This window comes from Aspergillus viridinutans (genome assembly GCF_018404265.1).
Source record: "Aspergillus viridinutans IFM 47045 DNA, scaffold_7, whole genome shotgun sequence".
Classification (NCBI taxonomy): Eukaryota; Fungi; Ascomycota; class Eurotiomycetes; order Eurotiales; family Aspergillaceae; genus Aspergillus; species Aspergillus viridinutans.
In genome coordinates this window covers 1,924,283-1,939,404 of record NW_025091223.1, presented here as the reverse complement: position 1 = coordinate 1,939,404, position 15,122 = coordinate 1,924,283, and the positions used below count along the sequence as shown (strand labels likewise).

Below are 15,122 nucleotides of genomic sequence, written 5' to 3'. Positions count from 1 at the left end.
GCGTAAACTGGACCCGAGCGTATTATGATATTTTATAGTGGATTTCAACTGGTTTCTAACAGACAAAATAGCTGGCATTTATTATCGCCAGTTTATGTTTCTTGGACAAAGTATTCAATAATTTTAGTGACTGTCCCTCGTTGAAGGGCTATTCTAAGATATTCGGATACACTCGCAGCTACCCTCTTTGACCATGGCCATGCAATACCTGGACATGTCCTCTACACACCCAGTACTTCAATACAAGAAATTGAATTGTACTACCGCTGGGAGCAACAACCTGTTTTGTTTCAGATTTGACCTATGGTGGGATGGGACTTCCCACAAGGAAACAGCAACCGCAACATGGTACACCTTATACCCGTGAGAAAAACCAACGTAGCGCCGAGATAAGTGGGAACATGGTGTCTAGCCCCGGAGACAAATCCATGCATTCCGGGTCCTTCACGATCGGTAGACCACATCTGCGCTGAAGCGTAAGTTTGCCCCAAAGTTACAGGGTCTCATTGCTAACTGCAAGGCTGCATCGACTCCGCGATGGATTGAATCAGCTTCATCTGAGACTGACAGCTGGAGCATACTGATCTGCGAGGAAGTCAACACAACGAGTCCGTAACTCCGTAGAATTTACCGGCTCCGGAACATTCTTATCTGATCAAAGGCAGGCCCACAAGATTCCCTTCATCTATCTGATTTGATGCTCTCGCCCTGCCAAGCCTTTACGCGAAAAATCTGATAAGCGAGACATAAGGCCATGAGAGGATTCTCGCGCAGATTGGCTCATGGCTGCACAGTGGAGCTTTCCTCAAGGAAGCCACATGGACCGAATCCTCCTCATCGTTCTACGCAAATGTGTCAATAAAACGTGCTCATGGGCTCAAAAAATACGCCATGGAGGATCTGGATCAGTCCACGATGTGTATGAACATGCCTTCTTCATTAAGTACCGAGACCCGAGACGGAGAAAGCGACAGCCGCGTCGATGTCCTCGCTGAAGGCAGTACTAGTAATATAAGACATTTTTCCTCTGGTCAGTTCCGTATCTGAAGTTTGACTTCGTAGTCTGTGATCGACATAGAAAACCAAAATAATGGCAACTGTACGACGATTACAACAAACTCTTTCGCACCTTGAGCCGCCAAAGGGCCCCCAACTGCTGTCGATCATCGAAGGTCCAACCCAACCAGAACTACTAGACATTACTCTCAGTGAACTTCTCACCCTTCAGAGCCTGCAATACAGCAACCATGAGTGTCTTGTTTTCCCTTGGACTGGCGCTCGCTGGACCTACGCCGATCTCAAGGATGAAGCGGACCGGGTGGCACGCGGCCTGCTGGCCATGGGGATTCAAAAGGGCGACCGTATAGGTATTATGGCGGGTAATTGCGAGCAGTATATCTCGCTATTCTTTGCCGCTGCGCGTGTCGGGGCGATTCTGGTGGTGCTGAACAATACATATACACCGTCCGAGCTGTACTATGCTCTCGGACACACCGGTATGTACTACAGCTGCAGCTTCATGACGATCAATGCGAGATTGACTTGCGTCTTCTGCAGATTGTCGACTCCTTTTCCTGACTCCACGCATCGGCCGCCATTCGCTCGAGGAGGTACTAGCCAAGTTAGGGCCTCGTCCGAAGCAGCAGGGAACATCGTCTGCGTTGGAGGAAGTTGTCATTTTGCGAGGGCAATACGACGGTTTTAGCACATATGAACACGTCATCCAGCGCGGCCTACCGCTTCCCAGTCATGCACTGCAGGACCGAGAAGCGGAGCTCCATTCTACAGATGTCTGCAACCTGCAGTTCACCAGCGGCTCGACGGGGAATCCCAAAGCTGCCATGTTGACACATCAGTACGTTCATAGAACATGGCTGTGATAGTAGCTAACTGCCTCTAGCAATCTAGTAAACAACTCCCGCTTCATCGGCGACCGGATGAACCTCACCTCGTTCGACACTTTATGTTGCCCGCCGCCACTCTTCCACTGTTTCGGCCTAGTGCTGGGCATGCTTGCGGTCGTCACCCACGGTTCAAAAATCATCTTTCCCAGCGAAACATTCGATCCGACCGCCGTGCTGCATGCCATCTCGGACGAGAAATGCACCGCCCTGCACGGCGTGCCGACCATGTTCGAGGCCATCCTGAGCATTCCCAAGCCACCCAACTTCGATTGCTCGAATCTGCGGACGGGAATCATTGCCGGCGCACCCGTTCCCCGGCCACTCATGAAACGGTTGCTTGAGGAGTTGAATATGACCGAGTATACGAGCAGCTACGGTATGCATCTGTCTGCCCCAGATCTATACACTCGCTGACAACTACAGGCGTCACCGAAGCCTCTCCCACCTGCTTCAACGCCCTGACCACCGACACGATCGAGCGCCGCCTGACAACCGTCGGAAAGGTCATGCCCCACGCCAAAGCCAAGATCATCGACGCACAGGGCCACATCGTCCCCGTCGGGCAGCGCGGCGAGCTCTGCATTGCCGGATACCAATTGACAAAGGGCTACTGGAACAACCCGGAGAAGACAGCCGAGGCCCTAGTCACCGACTCGGACGGCGTAACCTGGCTCAAGACAGGAGACGAGGCCATCTTCGACGAGCAGGGATACTGCACCATCACCGGGAGATTCAAGGACATCATCATCCGAGGTATCCACTTTTCCTCTCCTACTGCAAAATGTGATCTAATACATACAGGCGGAGAAAACATCTACCCCCTCGAGATCGAAGAGCGACTAGCCGCACACCCAGCCATCGAGGTGGCCTCCGTGATCGGCATCCCGGACCAGAAATACGGTGAGGTCGTGGGGGCCTTCCTTGCGCTGGCTGCTGATGTGAGCGCGAAACCATCGGATGAGGAGCTCCGCGCTTGGACGCGGGAAACTCTGGGTCGGCACAAGGCACCGCAGTATTTCTTTGTCTTTGGCGAGGAGGGAGTCGACCGCACGATTCCTGTGACGGGCAGCGGGAAAGTTCGGAAGGTGGATTTACGCAGGATTGCGGCGGGTGTTTTGGAGCGACGGTTGGCGATGGCAACAAAGGAAACATAACTGGTCTTACTTGATGGCTAATGTATATACCCTTAAATTTTTTATCTATACTTCTTTCCATCAGTTTTTACGAAATTTGACCCAGGTGATAGAAATTATTTCCGGATAGAAGCGGGTGAGCAGCAGCGGAAAAATAGAAGGGGAAAAATGCCCCACCGCACAATCAGATTAGATGACCATCTAATCTGATGAAGAAAAGCCAACAAAATTATCCAGGGCCAAAATGCCAAATCCTGCCTGAATACCGGAAGTGAGACATTTCTAAATTTTCCGTTGACAATACTAATAATTCTTGTCTCCTTGAGTATCATCTTCATTTACTGTAAACATCGGAAGAATATAATGCACAGCCGAGCCGATATTCGGATCTGTGGGTCATCTACAAAAACCGTAGTACATGTCCACAAAGGCAGGAAATTAGCCAAGGAATTCTTTCAAAAATTTAGCCCTTGGAGTTTGACACGCCACTTTGGAGGCCACTTCAAGATTACAGCGCACGTAGAACGGTAGAATACCTGTTTGATTTGGTATTACGTCGGATGAAGAAAAACCTCAATACCTAACTGATGTATTCCCACCTCAAGAAGCTCGATCACAGGCTGACGGTTGCACTACCTTAGTGTGTCTGTAATTTTCAAATGTACCTTGACCCATCATTGATTGATAACAGAAACAAAGTATCCCCACTTAGTCTCTCGCATTGCGACGTCGGACTCAAGCCTCGGAGGTTTGAATTTGAGGACTGAGGACAAATCAGGAATGATTTCCTCAAAGTGGAGTTGCAGATAAATGCCGCATTTCCATAATGCAGAGGTTACAGCATGCGCCGGACCTGTGTCTCCATTTGCAAAGCTGGAAATAACTCTACTGGGTGTTGGCCTTTGTCTCACTTCAGAACAAGTGTGGCAACGGCACGGCCTCGATCAGATAACTTTAGTTTTGGTTCGGATCAGATAACATCCTGAAGACATTCCCCAGCCGAGGACTACAGCCACCGTACTTTTACATAATCCCTCCTAAATCCGGCTGATTGCGTAACAGTATCGATAGCAGGCCTTGGCTGTGCCGACAAGAGACTGGCCCATACAAATTTCGCTCATCTGATAAGGAATGGCCGGAAAGTGGGGTGTGGATCGCATCCCATGGCGTTGTACAGGACAGGATTCTCCTGGCTGTGATGGATGTGTAGTAGAAGATTAAAATACGCAAATGAAGTAAGAATAGATGTACTCTAAGAAAGTAATCACCAAGACCCAAGCACCCGTCAACCGAGACAGCAAGTGACATCCTTCCTGGAACGAATCTTTCAAATCACGGTTGATTCCTATATTCACAGTTGCTTTACCTAGGCTGAGTCCAAAGCCTTTTTTTTATTCACCACACGCACATCTACACCTTGTCATCTGCTCGCTGCGCTGGCAAAAAACATGCCATCAAACGAAGGCCTCATCTCCCTCGCGCGTCGCTTCCGCGTCCTCATCGCAGGCGCCTCATACGGCGGCCTCAGCGCAGCCCTCACCCTCCTCGACCTCTCCCGCGGCCAAGTCGCCCGCTTCAACTACGACTCGGAGATCAAGCCACCACAGCACCACATCCCAGTAGACATAACCCTGGTAGACGAGAAGGACGGATTCTGTACGCACTTTGCCCTATCCACGAAACTAGCTAAGCTAACAAGTTAGACCATCTGATCGGCTCCCCAAGAGCGCTGGTGGACGAGCAATACGCCTCGGATACGTGGACGCGTTTCGCAGATATCAAGGCTCTCCAGTCGCCGCATGTGCGCTTTATCCGGGGGAGTGTCAGCGCTATCGACTGCCAGAGAAAGACAGCCACGATCCTCGACTCGGTGAGCAAGACGAGCAGGGAAGAAGGGTATGACTTTTTCATTGCGGGGACAGGACTGCAGAGGGTGTTTCCTACTGTTCCGCAGAGTCGCACGCGGGAGGAGTTTCTGGCGGAGGTGAGGGAGAATACTGCCGATGTGGTGAATGCGCGGCAGGGAGTAGTGGTTGTTGGTGGAGGTATGTTCTCACCCATTAGATTAAGCAAGGCTAATGCGAGACAGGCGCCGTCGGAACGGAAATGGCAACGGAAATCAAGTTGCTCTATCCCCAGCTGCATGTTACACTGATACACTCGCGTGACCGTCTTCTCTCCGCCGAGCCTCTACCGGACGACTTCAAGGACCGCGTGGGGGCGGTCATTCGCGAGACGGGCGTTGAGCTCATCCTGGGGCAGCGCGTCGTCGGTACCGCCGCGGTAGAGGGGAAGACGGGGCGAGTCTGGAGTCTGACGCTGGCTGACGGTCGCGTCATTAAGGCGGGTCATGTCCTCAGTGCGGTGTCGCGGTGCACGCCTACCTCATCGTATTTGCCGTCGCAGGCCTTGGATGACGAGGGTCATGTTAAGATTCAGCCATTGTACGTCCTTCTTTTCCCTTCAGTTGACGAGTGCTGACGACGCAGGCTGCAATTTCCGTCGACGATCCCCAATGCCAGCCAGCACTTTGCCGTCGGCGACCTGGCCGCGTGGTCCGGCATCAAACGCTGCGGTGCCGCGATGCACATGGGCCACTATGCGGGATATAATATCCACCAGTTGATGCTGGCCGAGTGCATCGCCTCCAAGCCTGTCTTTCAGGAATTGCAGGAGATTCCCCCCATGATCGGGCTATGTCTGGGTAGGACGGCGGTTTCGTATCAACCGGTGGACGGAGTCAAGGATGGCGAGGATATTCTGGCGTCCATGTTCGGGGATGATATGGCGTACAAAGGTATGCTCCCTCGTGCTGTCAAGGGTTATGCTAATGTAGACACAGTGTGCTGGAATTATATGCGGCTGTCGGAGCCATGGGATGCTTAGGTCTTGTACAAAGCAGGTCTTTGTAGAGAATCGATTGTTCAGTATAATGGCAAATTAAATTAATCATGGCATCATTATATCATACATTTAATCATTTCTTAAAGCCTCCCTCCTCGACTTGGACTGCAGGTCCAGGTACGGCGCTTCCCCCAGACTACACACTCTGTCTCCGGCACGCGCCTCGGCATAGTCGTACGTGGCACAGTGCCAGGTTGATCGGTTATCCCAAATGGCCAGGTCATTCTTGTTCCATCGGAACCGCACCTGAGCGTCGTGGTTTTGCGTGACCAGCTGCTTTGTCAGTTCCGAGCACTCATGGGAAATACTCATAAACATACATTGAACAAATACTGCAGCAGGACGTCCGACTCGTCCTTGGTCACCCCGTTGATCCTCTTGGTGAATCCCCGGTTGACATACACCGATTTCCACCCGGTCACAGCTACCAACGTCAGTCAGCAGTCTACCAAATCAAGAGGAGACGTACGGTTCGTCCGAATAACCGGATGCACAGCCTGCAGTTCCTCACCCACATTCAACGGCGACCCCCTCACCCCCTTCCGCAGCGGATTCCCCAACCGCCTCGCCTCATCATGGAAGAAACTCGCATCGTGCGTCGCCGTCAGCCCCTCCAGGAACGTCGCCATCGCCGGCGACAACCTATCATACACCTCGTACCCCGACGCCCAGAGGGTATCGCCGCCGGTCGGCGGGAGGGTGTGGATCTTGAGCATGGCGTAGTCGGAGGGGACGCGCTCGAAGGTGATGTCCGAGTGCCAGCCGACGGAGGCGAAGCGGCTGGTGTCGCTGAGCTGGTGGGTGAGGCCGCCTCCTTTCTTCTGTTTCTCGCTGCTGATGACGCTGATCTGGTCGCCTAGCTCGCTGCCTTCTTCGGTGAGGGGGTGGACATGCAGGCCGGAGGATTCGGGCTGTATCAGTTTAGTTGGCTCGCTGCGGTGTTACTGGGAAATAGGGCTAGCTTACGCATCCGGCGAGAACGGTCAGTTTCTCCATGAACTCGCGCATCTGCTGCGGTGTGACATCTTGGTTACGGAGGAAGACGACGCCGCGTTGGGAGACTGTGCTGTCAGTTCTGGTCAATGCGGAGATATCGGGGTACGTACTGGTGACTGCGAGATCGCGAATCAAGCGGTCGCGCTCTGGGGATGATAAAATATCAACCACCTGCAGGCCGGTATACTCTCTTCCAATAACCGGAGTCAAGTCCAGATGAGAGAACGAGTCCAGGCTGCCAGAGTACTCCAGCGGCTGGAAGATGGATGGCCTGGCCTGTTCATGGCCTCCTCGGATGGATTCTGCGACAGAGGGCATTCTTGCTCCGTTGCCTACAATATTATCAGTTGATCGTCAAAATGTCTATTGCGTGGGAAATTGATCCTATATATCATCTACTATAGGCAATGCAGGCAATCACCAAATGACACCATCACTCCACTGACTCGGTCTCGGGCTATCATCAGTCCTCTCTAGTCTATTGACTCAATCTTAATTCCATTTCCCCGCACTAGAGAGGGCTCCAATCCATCCAGAAGACGAGAAAGCGACGGCGCCGTTCTCGGCGGGGCATCGGCGAAATTCTCGGTGCCACCACCCTCTAAGTTTGGCTGCCCAGCGAATCAGTTGGTCGACAACTCTGCAGTACCAGGCGAATTAGAAGCATCTCCTTTCTCTGTACGGAGTAGAAAGCTACTGGTGTCGCAGCTGGGGTACAAGTTCTGGAGAATCTGGGGTAGACACACTGCTCCTTAGCCAGTAGGTGCAACCTGGAACCTATCCATGACAGAATTGAATCTGGGGAAGCTGTCGAACAATTCCTAAGTATGACTGTGAAATAATCAAATCGGACACAGGCCGATTTAAGATGGAAATCCTGAAGAAATAACGCCAAGTGGCTCCATTGCAACCCATTGGTTGGTTGTACCTATCAGCCTATCGATGATGTGCTCGAAGGACTTCTTTATGCCATTTTAGCTCACCAGTCACCATCCTTGACAGGAGAATATTCCATTCAGATTAGCTTTCGATTCTACATTCAGCAGAGCTAGTACAAGTAGCTCCAAGTAACTAAACTATCCAACAACATGTAGAAGCGTACAAAATATATATACAGCCAACACCGCGCCGATCACCCATACCCATCCCTAGCAACCATCTCGCACAAGATCAAGAAAAATGGAAGACATCGAACAAGGCAAAGTCGCAATAACCTCCCATCCCAAACTCAAAGATGATGAAGGAGACGACACCCATTCCTCCAAGCTCTCCGTCGCCGTGGGCCAGTCCCAGCTCGCTGGCGTGACTCCGCCCCACGAGTCCTACGAGGGATACCACCGCTTCGACCCTACGGCGTCATGGAGTCCCAAAGAAGAGCGCAGCGTGGTCTTCAAGACGGATCTGATGCTGCTGAGCTGGCTTTGTCTCATGGTACTCCCTCCTTTATTTTCACGGGATGACAGTACTGATAATGACAGTTCTTCGGCCTCCAACTCGACCGCGGCAATCTCTCCAATGCATTAACGGACAACTTCCTCAAGGACCTGAAACTGACCACAAATGACTACAATAATGTACCTACTCACCAATTCTCCATGAAATACCACTGACGACGACGATGCAGGGCACAACAATCCAACTCGTCTGCTTCCTCGCCGCCGAATTCCCCGTCCAGCTCCTCACCAAGCGCTTCGGGTTCAAGCGCGTCCTGCCCTGCATGATGATGGCCTGGAGTCTCGTCTCCTGGACGCAAGCGTGGATGACCTCCCGGGCTACGTTCTACGTGACGCGCGCGCTGATCGGCGCGTGCGAGGGCGGGTTCATCCCCGGGACGATTCTCTTCGCGACGTATTTCTACAAGACGGGGGAGCTGTCCGTGCGGTTGTCGTTTTTCTGGTCCACGCTTAATGTAAGTATTCGTAGACACCAGATTGAATGGCTGTGATGCTGACGGGTGCGAGGTTGCACGTATTATCTCCTCGTTGCTGGCTGCGGGGATTCTACAGATGCGCGGTGTCCGCGGCCACACGGGGTGGTTCTGGCTGTTTCTGATTGAGGGATTGCTGACCTTTACTATTGGGTTGATTGTATGTACTGTACTGAGCTCCATTGGATGGCAGCGACTGACGAAAGCAGAGCTTCTTCTACCTCCCTCACTCGCCTACGCACACCAAGAGCGTCCTCTACCCTCGTTCGTGGTACACCGAGCGCGAGGAAGTCATCATGATTAATGTATGTCTTCACTTCACTAATGCTACCCATACTAACAAATGATGAAGCGCCTCCTCCGCGACGACCCCTCCAAAGGCCTCACCCACATCCACGACCGCGCCACCCTCACCGACATCCTCAACGCCTGGAGCGACAAGTCCATGTGGGGACTGTATCTGATCGGTCTGGTCGCGTACATCCCGCAGTCACCCGTGCAAGCATACCTCTCGCTCACACTCAAACGCCTCGGCTTCTCCACCTTCGACGCAAACATGCTCTCCATCCCCTCTGCCGCACTGCAGATCATCCTCATGCTGACGCTGTCCAAGAGCAGCGATTTCTTCAAGGAGCGGACGTTCCACTGCTTCATCGGCGAGCTGTGGTCGTTGCCGCTGCTGGCGTCGTTGCTCGCCCTGCCGGCGCATGGGTATAACTGGCCGCGGTTCGCGATCACGACCATGATCTCCGGGTATCCGTATTTCCATCCTATTGTCTCGTCTTGGATCTCGGAGAATACGTTCGATGTGAAGAAGAGGGCTATCACGGCGGCGACGTATAATGTGATTGTCCAGGTTGGCTCGGTTATTTCGTCTCGTAAGTTCCGTTGTGTATTTCGGTATGTTCAGGCAAAACTAATGAGGCAGAAATCTATCGCGCCGATGACTCGCCGTACTATTACAGGGGCAACAAGGTGCTTATCTCCATCTGTGTGCTTGCGCTCATCGTCTTTGTCTCCCAGCGCGAGTTCCTGCGCTATCTCAACCGGCAAAAGGAAAAGAAGTGGAGCGCCATGTCGGCCGAGGAGAAGGTCTTGTACCAGTCGGATCAGGAGGCGAGAGAGAAGGAGGGCAACAAACGTCTAGATTTCCGTTTCAAGTATTGAGATCATTGTACAAGTATAATGTCAGGTATATAGCGACGCCTAATAAACAAGTTCTGGTGCCCGGTTCAAGTTCCTACTATCGGTGCGTGCCAGAAAGTCATATCCTCATTGGGTAAGGAAGCTTCATATGATGTGAGGGTGTCATTTCTTGAACACTCCTCGAGGAATTCCTCTTCAGAGGTTGTCCACAATGGCAAAGAGGTAAAGAGGGACGCCATCTCCCCGATGTCTTCGGTGATGATCCGGGACTCTGTGGTCCATGCGTCGGAGGAATTGTCAGATGTCGAGGCTATCGCAGTGATCGTATCCTCAGGTAAGAAGCAGCCGTCAGAACGATCTGGCTGCGCGTCTCCACCTTCGTACAATGTGTATGAAGGCCCAAAATTGAACCAACCCGCCATTGTCATCACCTGACTCGATTCGGACGGTGGCTGGTCGAGGAATGCATTCTCGGTGATTGCATGTCTACACGTTGATGATTCCGATGACTGCCGAAGTTGCGGCCTGCCAGCCGGGGCTTTGAGCGACGCTCCCAATGTGAGTCCACTAATCGACTGCACCTCGGCCATCTTCTTACACAGCAATTCCACCAGCTGCTTGTTGCCACCTCCCCGAAATGTTGAAAGAATGGCATGTAAGCGGGCCAAAATCTGGCTTGGACGACTCTCGACGTCCCAAACAGGAGGCCGCGGGAGTATTGCCAGATTCATAACCGCATCCGCCAGCGAATTGGCAATTTCGTACAGCTTCAACTCCTACAAACGTCAGCGGCGCCACATAGAAGAAGGAAATCCATACCATCCCCAAGCCATGCGCCTCGATCGCCGGTCTTGGTAACTGAGTTACTATGGCCATGAGCTCCTTCGCGACCATCACTGGGAATAACGGTGAGAAAAGCGACGTCGGTGAATGTCCGCTTGTCGTCCTGTTTCTTGATAGATTCTTCCATAGGATCAGACGCATCCAATGCCGGGTGACACATAGATCTGCTTTCTGCACGTCCGACGTATGGTCCAGCAGTGCTGACCCGTCCTGCAGTCCATCCTGTAGCAGTTTGAGGAATCTACCGTCCGGTCCCGCTCCGCTTAGGTCATGAGTACCAACGCTCTCGCATTCTATAACATCAAACATCCTGGACTTTTCGAAGAGGCGGAATAGGTTGAGCAATTTCAGGAATGCTGGTAAGATTTGCGGCTCGTCATTGACGTCAAGCCCAGGGGTCGAGATGGTAGTTCGGAGTATCACCGGAAGTTGGTGGAGGATACAAACACCCCTACACACCATGTCAGGATAGCATGGATCATGAGTAGATGGATAATTACCGTTCCGTCACGAAAAGCAGCCATAGAATGCGACGGCGGAGTTGCTGTTCCTCTGGACTGAGTCCGATGTAAGAAGCCTCCTGATGTAGGCGCATCATTTGCGCCATGGTAATGGCTTCCCTCAAATAAAGCAACGACTCACTTCCTCCAGATTGTTGGTTCTCATAGTATACATGTAGGAAAAAGGATGTCCGGATATTGTCCAAGCTTAGTTTTGATCTATATCCACACGAATCACGAGCGTGCAGGCACTCCGCTGCGAATGCGTCTGCGGTGGGCGAGTCACCTGTAGTCAAATCTTCGAGCTTGAGTTGAGCCAGCGTCGCTGCTGCGACGGCTGTCGCCAAGGTGTACGTCGACAGATCCCTTCGTTCTGTATCTTCTTGTAGTACCGAGATGAGGCTTTCGACATTGACGATGGGCCAAACTGGATACATGCGCATGTGGTATACGTAGAGCGGGGGAGCAAGGATGTTGGTCGGTATTCGCAATCTGTTGCAGTCAGATAGGTCCAGAAATGTGAGAGACAGATGTTTCAATACGTACTTCTCTGTTTGATAGCCTTGACGGCCAGCCTGTTCGACTGGAGCAGAGGCGCATCCCTCATTTTGAGCATCGAGTCCACGCTGGGTCTGCTCAATGAGATACTTTGTCGTCGAGCGCAAACGCTGCGGCCCTCGAGGCTGCTGAACGCGGATGTAGGTGCATCTGATGCGTGAATTGGTACACGCCTGGCATGGCTGCCCGCCTCCACAACGAATCTTGCGAATCTTGCACCCGTCACAGGCACGTTTGGTCACATTTGATCGTGAAGCCGGCATGGTGATAGACGCTCAAGGCATCATGAGCATCGACCGGTGTATAAGCTCATGAGATGAGCAATTATGACCTCTATCGACCACGTTTTGGGAGAGCGTTGACTGTAGGGTGATTCTAAACCTTGATGGCAGTCCAGATGAGTAGAACACGCTCATCTGCTTGTAGACTGCGGGGTAGCCAAGCCAAAGGATGAACGCAAGGTCTCAAGGTCCCAAGGTACGCTGAAGGGACTCGGTGGAATAATTGAGAGTGCAAGACCAGCTGTAACAAAGTATTGTTTGTTGAAGTCGTCAAATGTACAGAGTACCCTGGACAAATTCACAATATTTTTTCAAAAGTCAGCATTAAACAAAGCTTGTCATTATCGACCCGCGATCTTGCATGCTACAAGCCCAAAGTTGCGTTACTTTCTCCACGCGGCACGCCATCGCTAGGCCCACTATGGTGTTGAGTTTCTGGCTGGACCGTAAACCGGACATCAAAAGGCCGACACATTCATGCTAGACCCAGGAAGGATCCTACTGCCATCATCTCATTCCAACATGCAGACTAAGTCTTATCAAACCCCCTGGAGGCTTGGACACTGTTCCCAGTTCCGTGGGTCTCGTTCACTGTCTTCAGCACTAACCCAAGATGAAAAGGACCCTCCGAGTATTACTCCGAGAACTCTCCCTACTCCGCACCACCCCCGCGCCTGTAACCAACTATGGCCATGATTGGTGCCGGCTATATTGGCAAAAAGGAAATGGAGCTCTACTTGCACAGCAAAGATTATGAGCTTGGGTCATCCCACTTCTACGAAACAATAGGTTGACCAATCTCCCTTTAAGGTCCCCGATCCGCTTAGACTGTCGTGCATCTTGCGACTTGCGATAGAAGGCTACAGCTGTTAGCCAAGACGATAAATTGGCTCAAACGCCCTTTTCTTTTGAAAATTAGTTCGAAAGCATAGAAGAATTCTTCCAGGAATCAATCGATTGCTCTCCAGTATGGCGTGGCCTAACAAGAACAAAGACATGCTCTACCGACGAGTAGGCAACTCGGGTCTACATGTCTCCGTCATTGGATTGGGAGGGTGGTTAACGTGGGTTTGTTCGGTTTCAAGCATACAACACTTTCTAACATGCGCTTTGACAGTTTCGGTGGTCACGTCGATAATGGTAATTGCCTCGGTGTTTGAACGCAAGAATAGCGCTGAGACTACTATCCAGAGATCACCTTCAACTGCATGAAACAAGCATATGACTGCGGAGTCAACTTTTTCGACACAGCAGAAAGGTATGCCCTTCACTCCTGTATAATGGCCAAGCTCATGAAGCAGCTATGCAAACGGACAATCTGAAATCGTCATGGGCCAAGCCATCAAGAAATTCGGGTGGAAGCGAAGCGACCTGGTCATCAGCACAAAGGTTCGTCCTCGGGCCAATTATCAATAACCCAGGCTGACAGACGTAGCTCAACTGGGGCATGGCGAACGGTGAAATCCTGATCAACAACCACGGTCTATCGCGCAAACACATCATCGAAGGCACCCGGGCGTCGTTGGAACGTCTGCAGCTCGAATACGTCGATATCATCTACGCCCACCGACCGGACCGTCTGACGCCGATGGAGGAGACGGTGCGCGCTTTCAACCATGTGATCGAGAAGGGCTGGGCTTTTTACTGGGGTACATCCGAGTGGTCGGCAGACGAGATCGCCGAGGCCTGCGGCATCGCCCGGTCGCTAGGTCTCATCGCGCCCATCGTCGAGCAGCCGCTTTACAACATGTTGGATAGACGAAAGGTCGAGGGGGAGTTTCAGCGGCTGTACTCGCGCTGCGGGATCGGTCTGACCACCTTCTCCCCACTGAAAATGGGTCTCTTGAGCGGGAAATACAACGATGCGACGACGCAGCCTCCCCCTGGTTCGAGATTCGCCGAGAGCAATGATCGGTTCGCCAGCAGCGTCCGGCAAAATTATGGTAATGACGAATGGGCGTCGACTATCAAGAAGATCGTCGGTCTGAAGGCAAGCATTCCTCCGTCGCCTTTCTAGGCCCGCACTAACACGAAGCAGGAGTTGGCGGATAAACTGGGAGTCAAGCTGTCGCAACTGGCGCTGGCATGGTGCCTGAAGAACGAAAACGTGTCCTCGGTCATCACGGGCGCTTCGCGACCGGAGCAAATCGTCGACAACGTCGAAAGCCTGAAGCTGCTCCCGAAGCTCACCCCCGAAGTGATGGCGCAGATCGACGAGAATCTAGGCAACAAGCCGGCGCAGGATCCCGCTCGACAGGACTAATCGACAGCTTGATAGATAGACTGACGTGAAAAATGCACGATGGCCATGTTAGCCTTCATCCGTAGCCTCGCCGTACACGCCTGAACCTCTCCTCTCCAGTAATAATTTCTGCTGTCGCACCCTCTCCCTCTCCAGCCCACAGTCGTGACATTCAATCCCGCCCGCATACCCCAGCGCAAACTTCCGACAAGTGATACAAATCACATACAGAACCCCATCGATCCGCACCTGCGCCCCAGGCCCATACCTCGCCTCTCCATCCGTCCCCTTCCGCGGCTGCAAGCCACACTCGACACAAAACCGCTTCTCCGCGTCCCGACCGTACCTGCTCCGTCTCCGATGGCGCATCCGATCAGCAAACCGAGATGCGGGACGCAGACGCAGGCAGTATCGGCATGCGTAGATGTCCTTGGATAAAGCGTAGCCGGTGGTTTCGGCCAGGAGAAGTTGCGAGTGAGTGAGGGGTGGCAGGAGCGCGTATAGATATGCGCATGTTATGCGAAAGTAGATGATATCGGGGAATGGGAGGTAGGTGCCGATGAGGAGGTGGAGTTCAGGAGGGAGACAGAGGAGAGTTGTTTTCCTCCCCGGGTTATCCATATCCTGCATGGTCTCATTGCTCCTGTCACATTGTATTATTATGATCAACTTGTATTTGTTGAGATGG

The 15,122-nt window shown here is 52.4% G+C and overlaps 7 protein-coding genes across 7 annotated transcripts; 4 read left to right on the top strand and 3 right to left on the bottom strand.

Moving 5' to 3' along the window:
- Positions 1 to 1,090: 1,090 nt before the first annotated feature.
- sidI (putative long-chain-fatty-acid-CoA ligase) lies at positions 1,091 to 3,058 on the top strand (the record flags this gene model as incomplete). The annotated part of the gene is made up of 5 exons (XM_043272246.1): positions 1,091 to 1,496; positions 1,558 to 1,855; positions 1,901 to 2,280; positions 2,328 to 2,657; positions 2,706 to 3,058. The coding sequence occupies 5 exons, from the start codon at positions 1,091 to 1,093 to the stop codon at positions 3,056 to 3,058; spliced, it is 1,767 nt and encodes a 588-aa protein (XP_043128181.1).
- A 1,427-nt stretch (positions 3,059 to 4,485) lies between these two features.
- On the top strand, positions 4,486 to 5,923 carry Aspvir_009093 (putative pyridine nucleotide-disulfide oxidoreductase AMID-like; the record flags this gene model as incomplete). Its single annotated transcript, XM_043272245.1, has 5 exons — positions 4,486 to 4,693; positions 4,741 to 5,082; positions 5,127 to 5,481; positions 5,527 to 5,834; positions 5,880 to 5,923. The coding sequence occupies 5 exons, from the start codon at positions 4,486 to 4,488 to the stop codon at positions 5,921 to 5,923; spliced, it is 1,257 nt and encodes a 418-aa protein (XP_043128180.1).
- Positions 5,924 to 6,010: 87 nt separating this feature from the next.
- Positions 6,011 to 7,255, bottom strand: Aspvir_009092 (TauD/TfdA dioxygenase family protein; the record flags this gene model as incomplete). The annotated part of the gene is made up of 5 exons (XM_043272244.1): positions 6,011 to 6,214; positions 6,262 to 6,365; positions 6,411 to 6,852; positions 6,908 to 7,002; positions 7,048 to 7,255. 5 exons carry the CDS (start codon positions 7,253 to 7,255, stop codon positions 6,011 to 6,013), a joined length of 1,053 nt encoding a protein of 350 aa, XP_043128179.1.
- Positions 7,256 to 8,116: 861 nt separating this feature from the next.
- On the top strand, positions 8,117 to 10,031 carry Aspvir_009091 (putative MFS transporter; the record flags this gene model as incomplete). The annotated part of the gene is made up of 7 exons (XM_043272243.1): positions 8,117 to 8,368; positions 8,416 to 8,511; positions 8,562 to 8,846; positions 8,899 to 9,024; positions 9,074 to 9,169; positions 9,217 to 9,742; positions 9,793 to 10,031. The coding sequence occupies 7 exons, from the start codon at positions 8,117 to 8,119 to the stop codon at positions 10,029 to 10,031; spliced, it is 1,620 nt and encodes a 539-aa protein (XP_043128178.1).
- Positions 10,032 to 10,096: 65 nt separating this feature from the next.
- Positions 10,097 to 12,174, bottom strand: Aspvir_009090 (Zn(II)2Cys6 transcription factor; the record flags this gene model as incomplete). The annotated part of the gene is made up of 4 exons (XM_043272242.1): positions 10,097 to 10,786; positions 10,830 to 11,304; positions 11,354 to 11,845; positions 11,900 to 12,174. 4 exons carry the CDS (start codon positions 12,172 to 12,174, stop codon positions 10,097 to 10,099), a joined length of 1,932 nt encoding a protein of 643 aa, XP_043128177.1.
- A 987-nt stretch (positions 12,175 to 13,161) lies between these two features.
- On the top strand, positions 13,162 to 14,455 carry Aspvir_009089 (putative voltage-gated K+ channel beta subunit (KCNAB); the record flags this gene model as incomplete). The annotated part of the gene is made up of 6 exons (XM_043272241.1): positions 13,162 to 13,256; positions 13,310 to 13,332; positions 13,384 to 13,450; positions 13,494 to 13,581; positions 13,628 to 14,170; positions 14,231 to 14,455. The coding sequence occupies 6 exons, from the start codon at positions 13,162 to 13,164 to the stop codon at positions 14,453 to 14,455; spliced, it is 1,041 nt and encodes a 346-aa protein (XP_043128176.1).
- A 48-nt stretch (positions 14,456 to 14,503) lies between these two features.
- On the bottom strand, positions 14,504 to 15,064 carry Aspvir_009088 (F-box domain protein; the record flags this gene model as incomplete). The annotated part of the gene is made up of 1 exon (XM_043272240.1): positions 14,504 to 15,064. One exon carries the CDS (start codon positions 15,062 to 15,064, stop codon positions 14,504 to 14,506), a length of 561 nt encoding a protein of 186 aa, XP_043128175.1.
- Between the last annotated feature and the right edge of the window lie 58 nt (positions 15,065 to 15,122).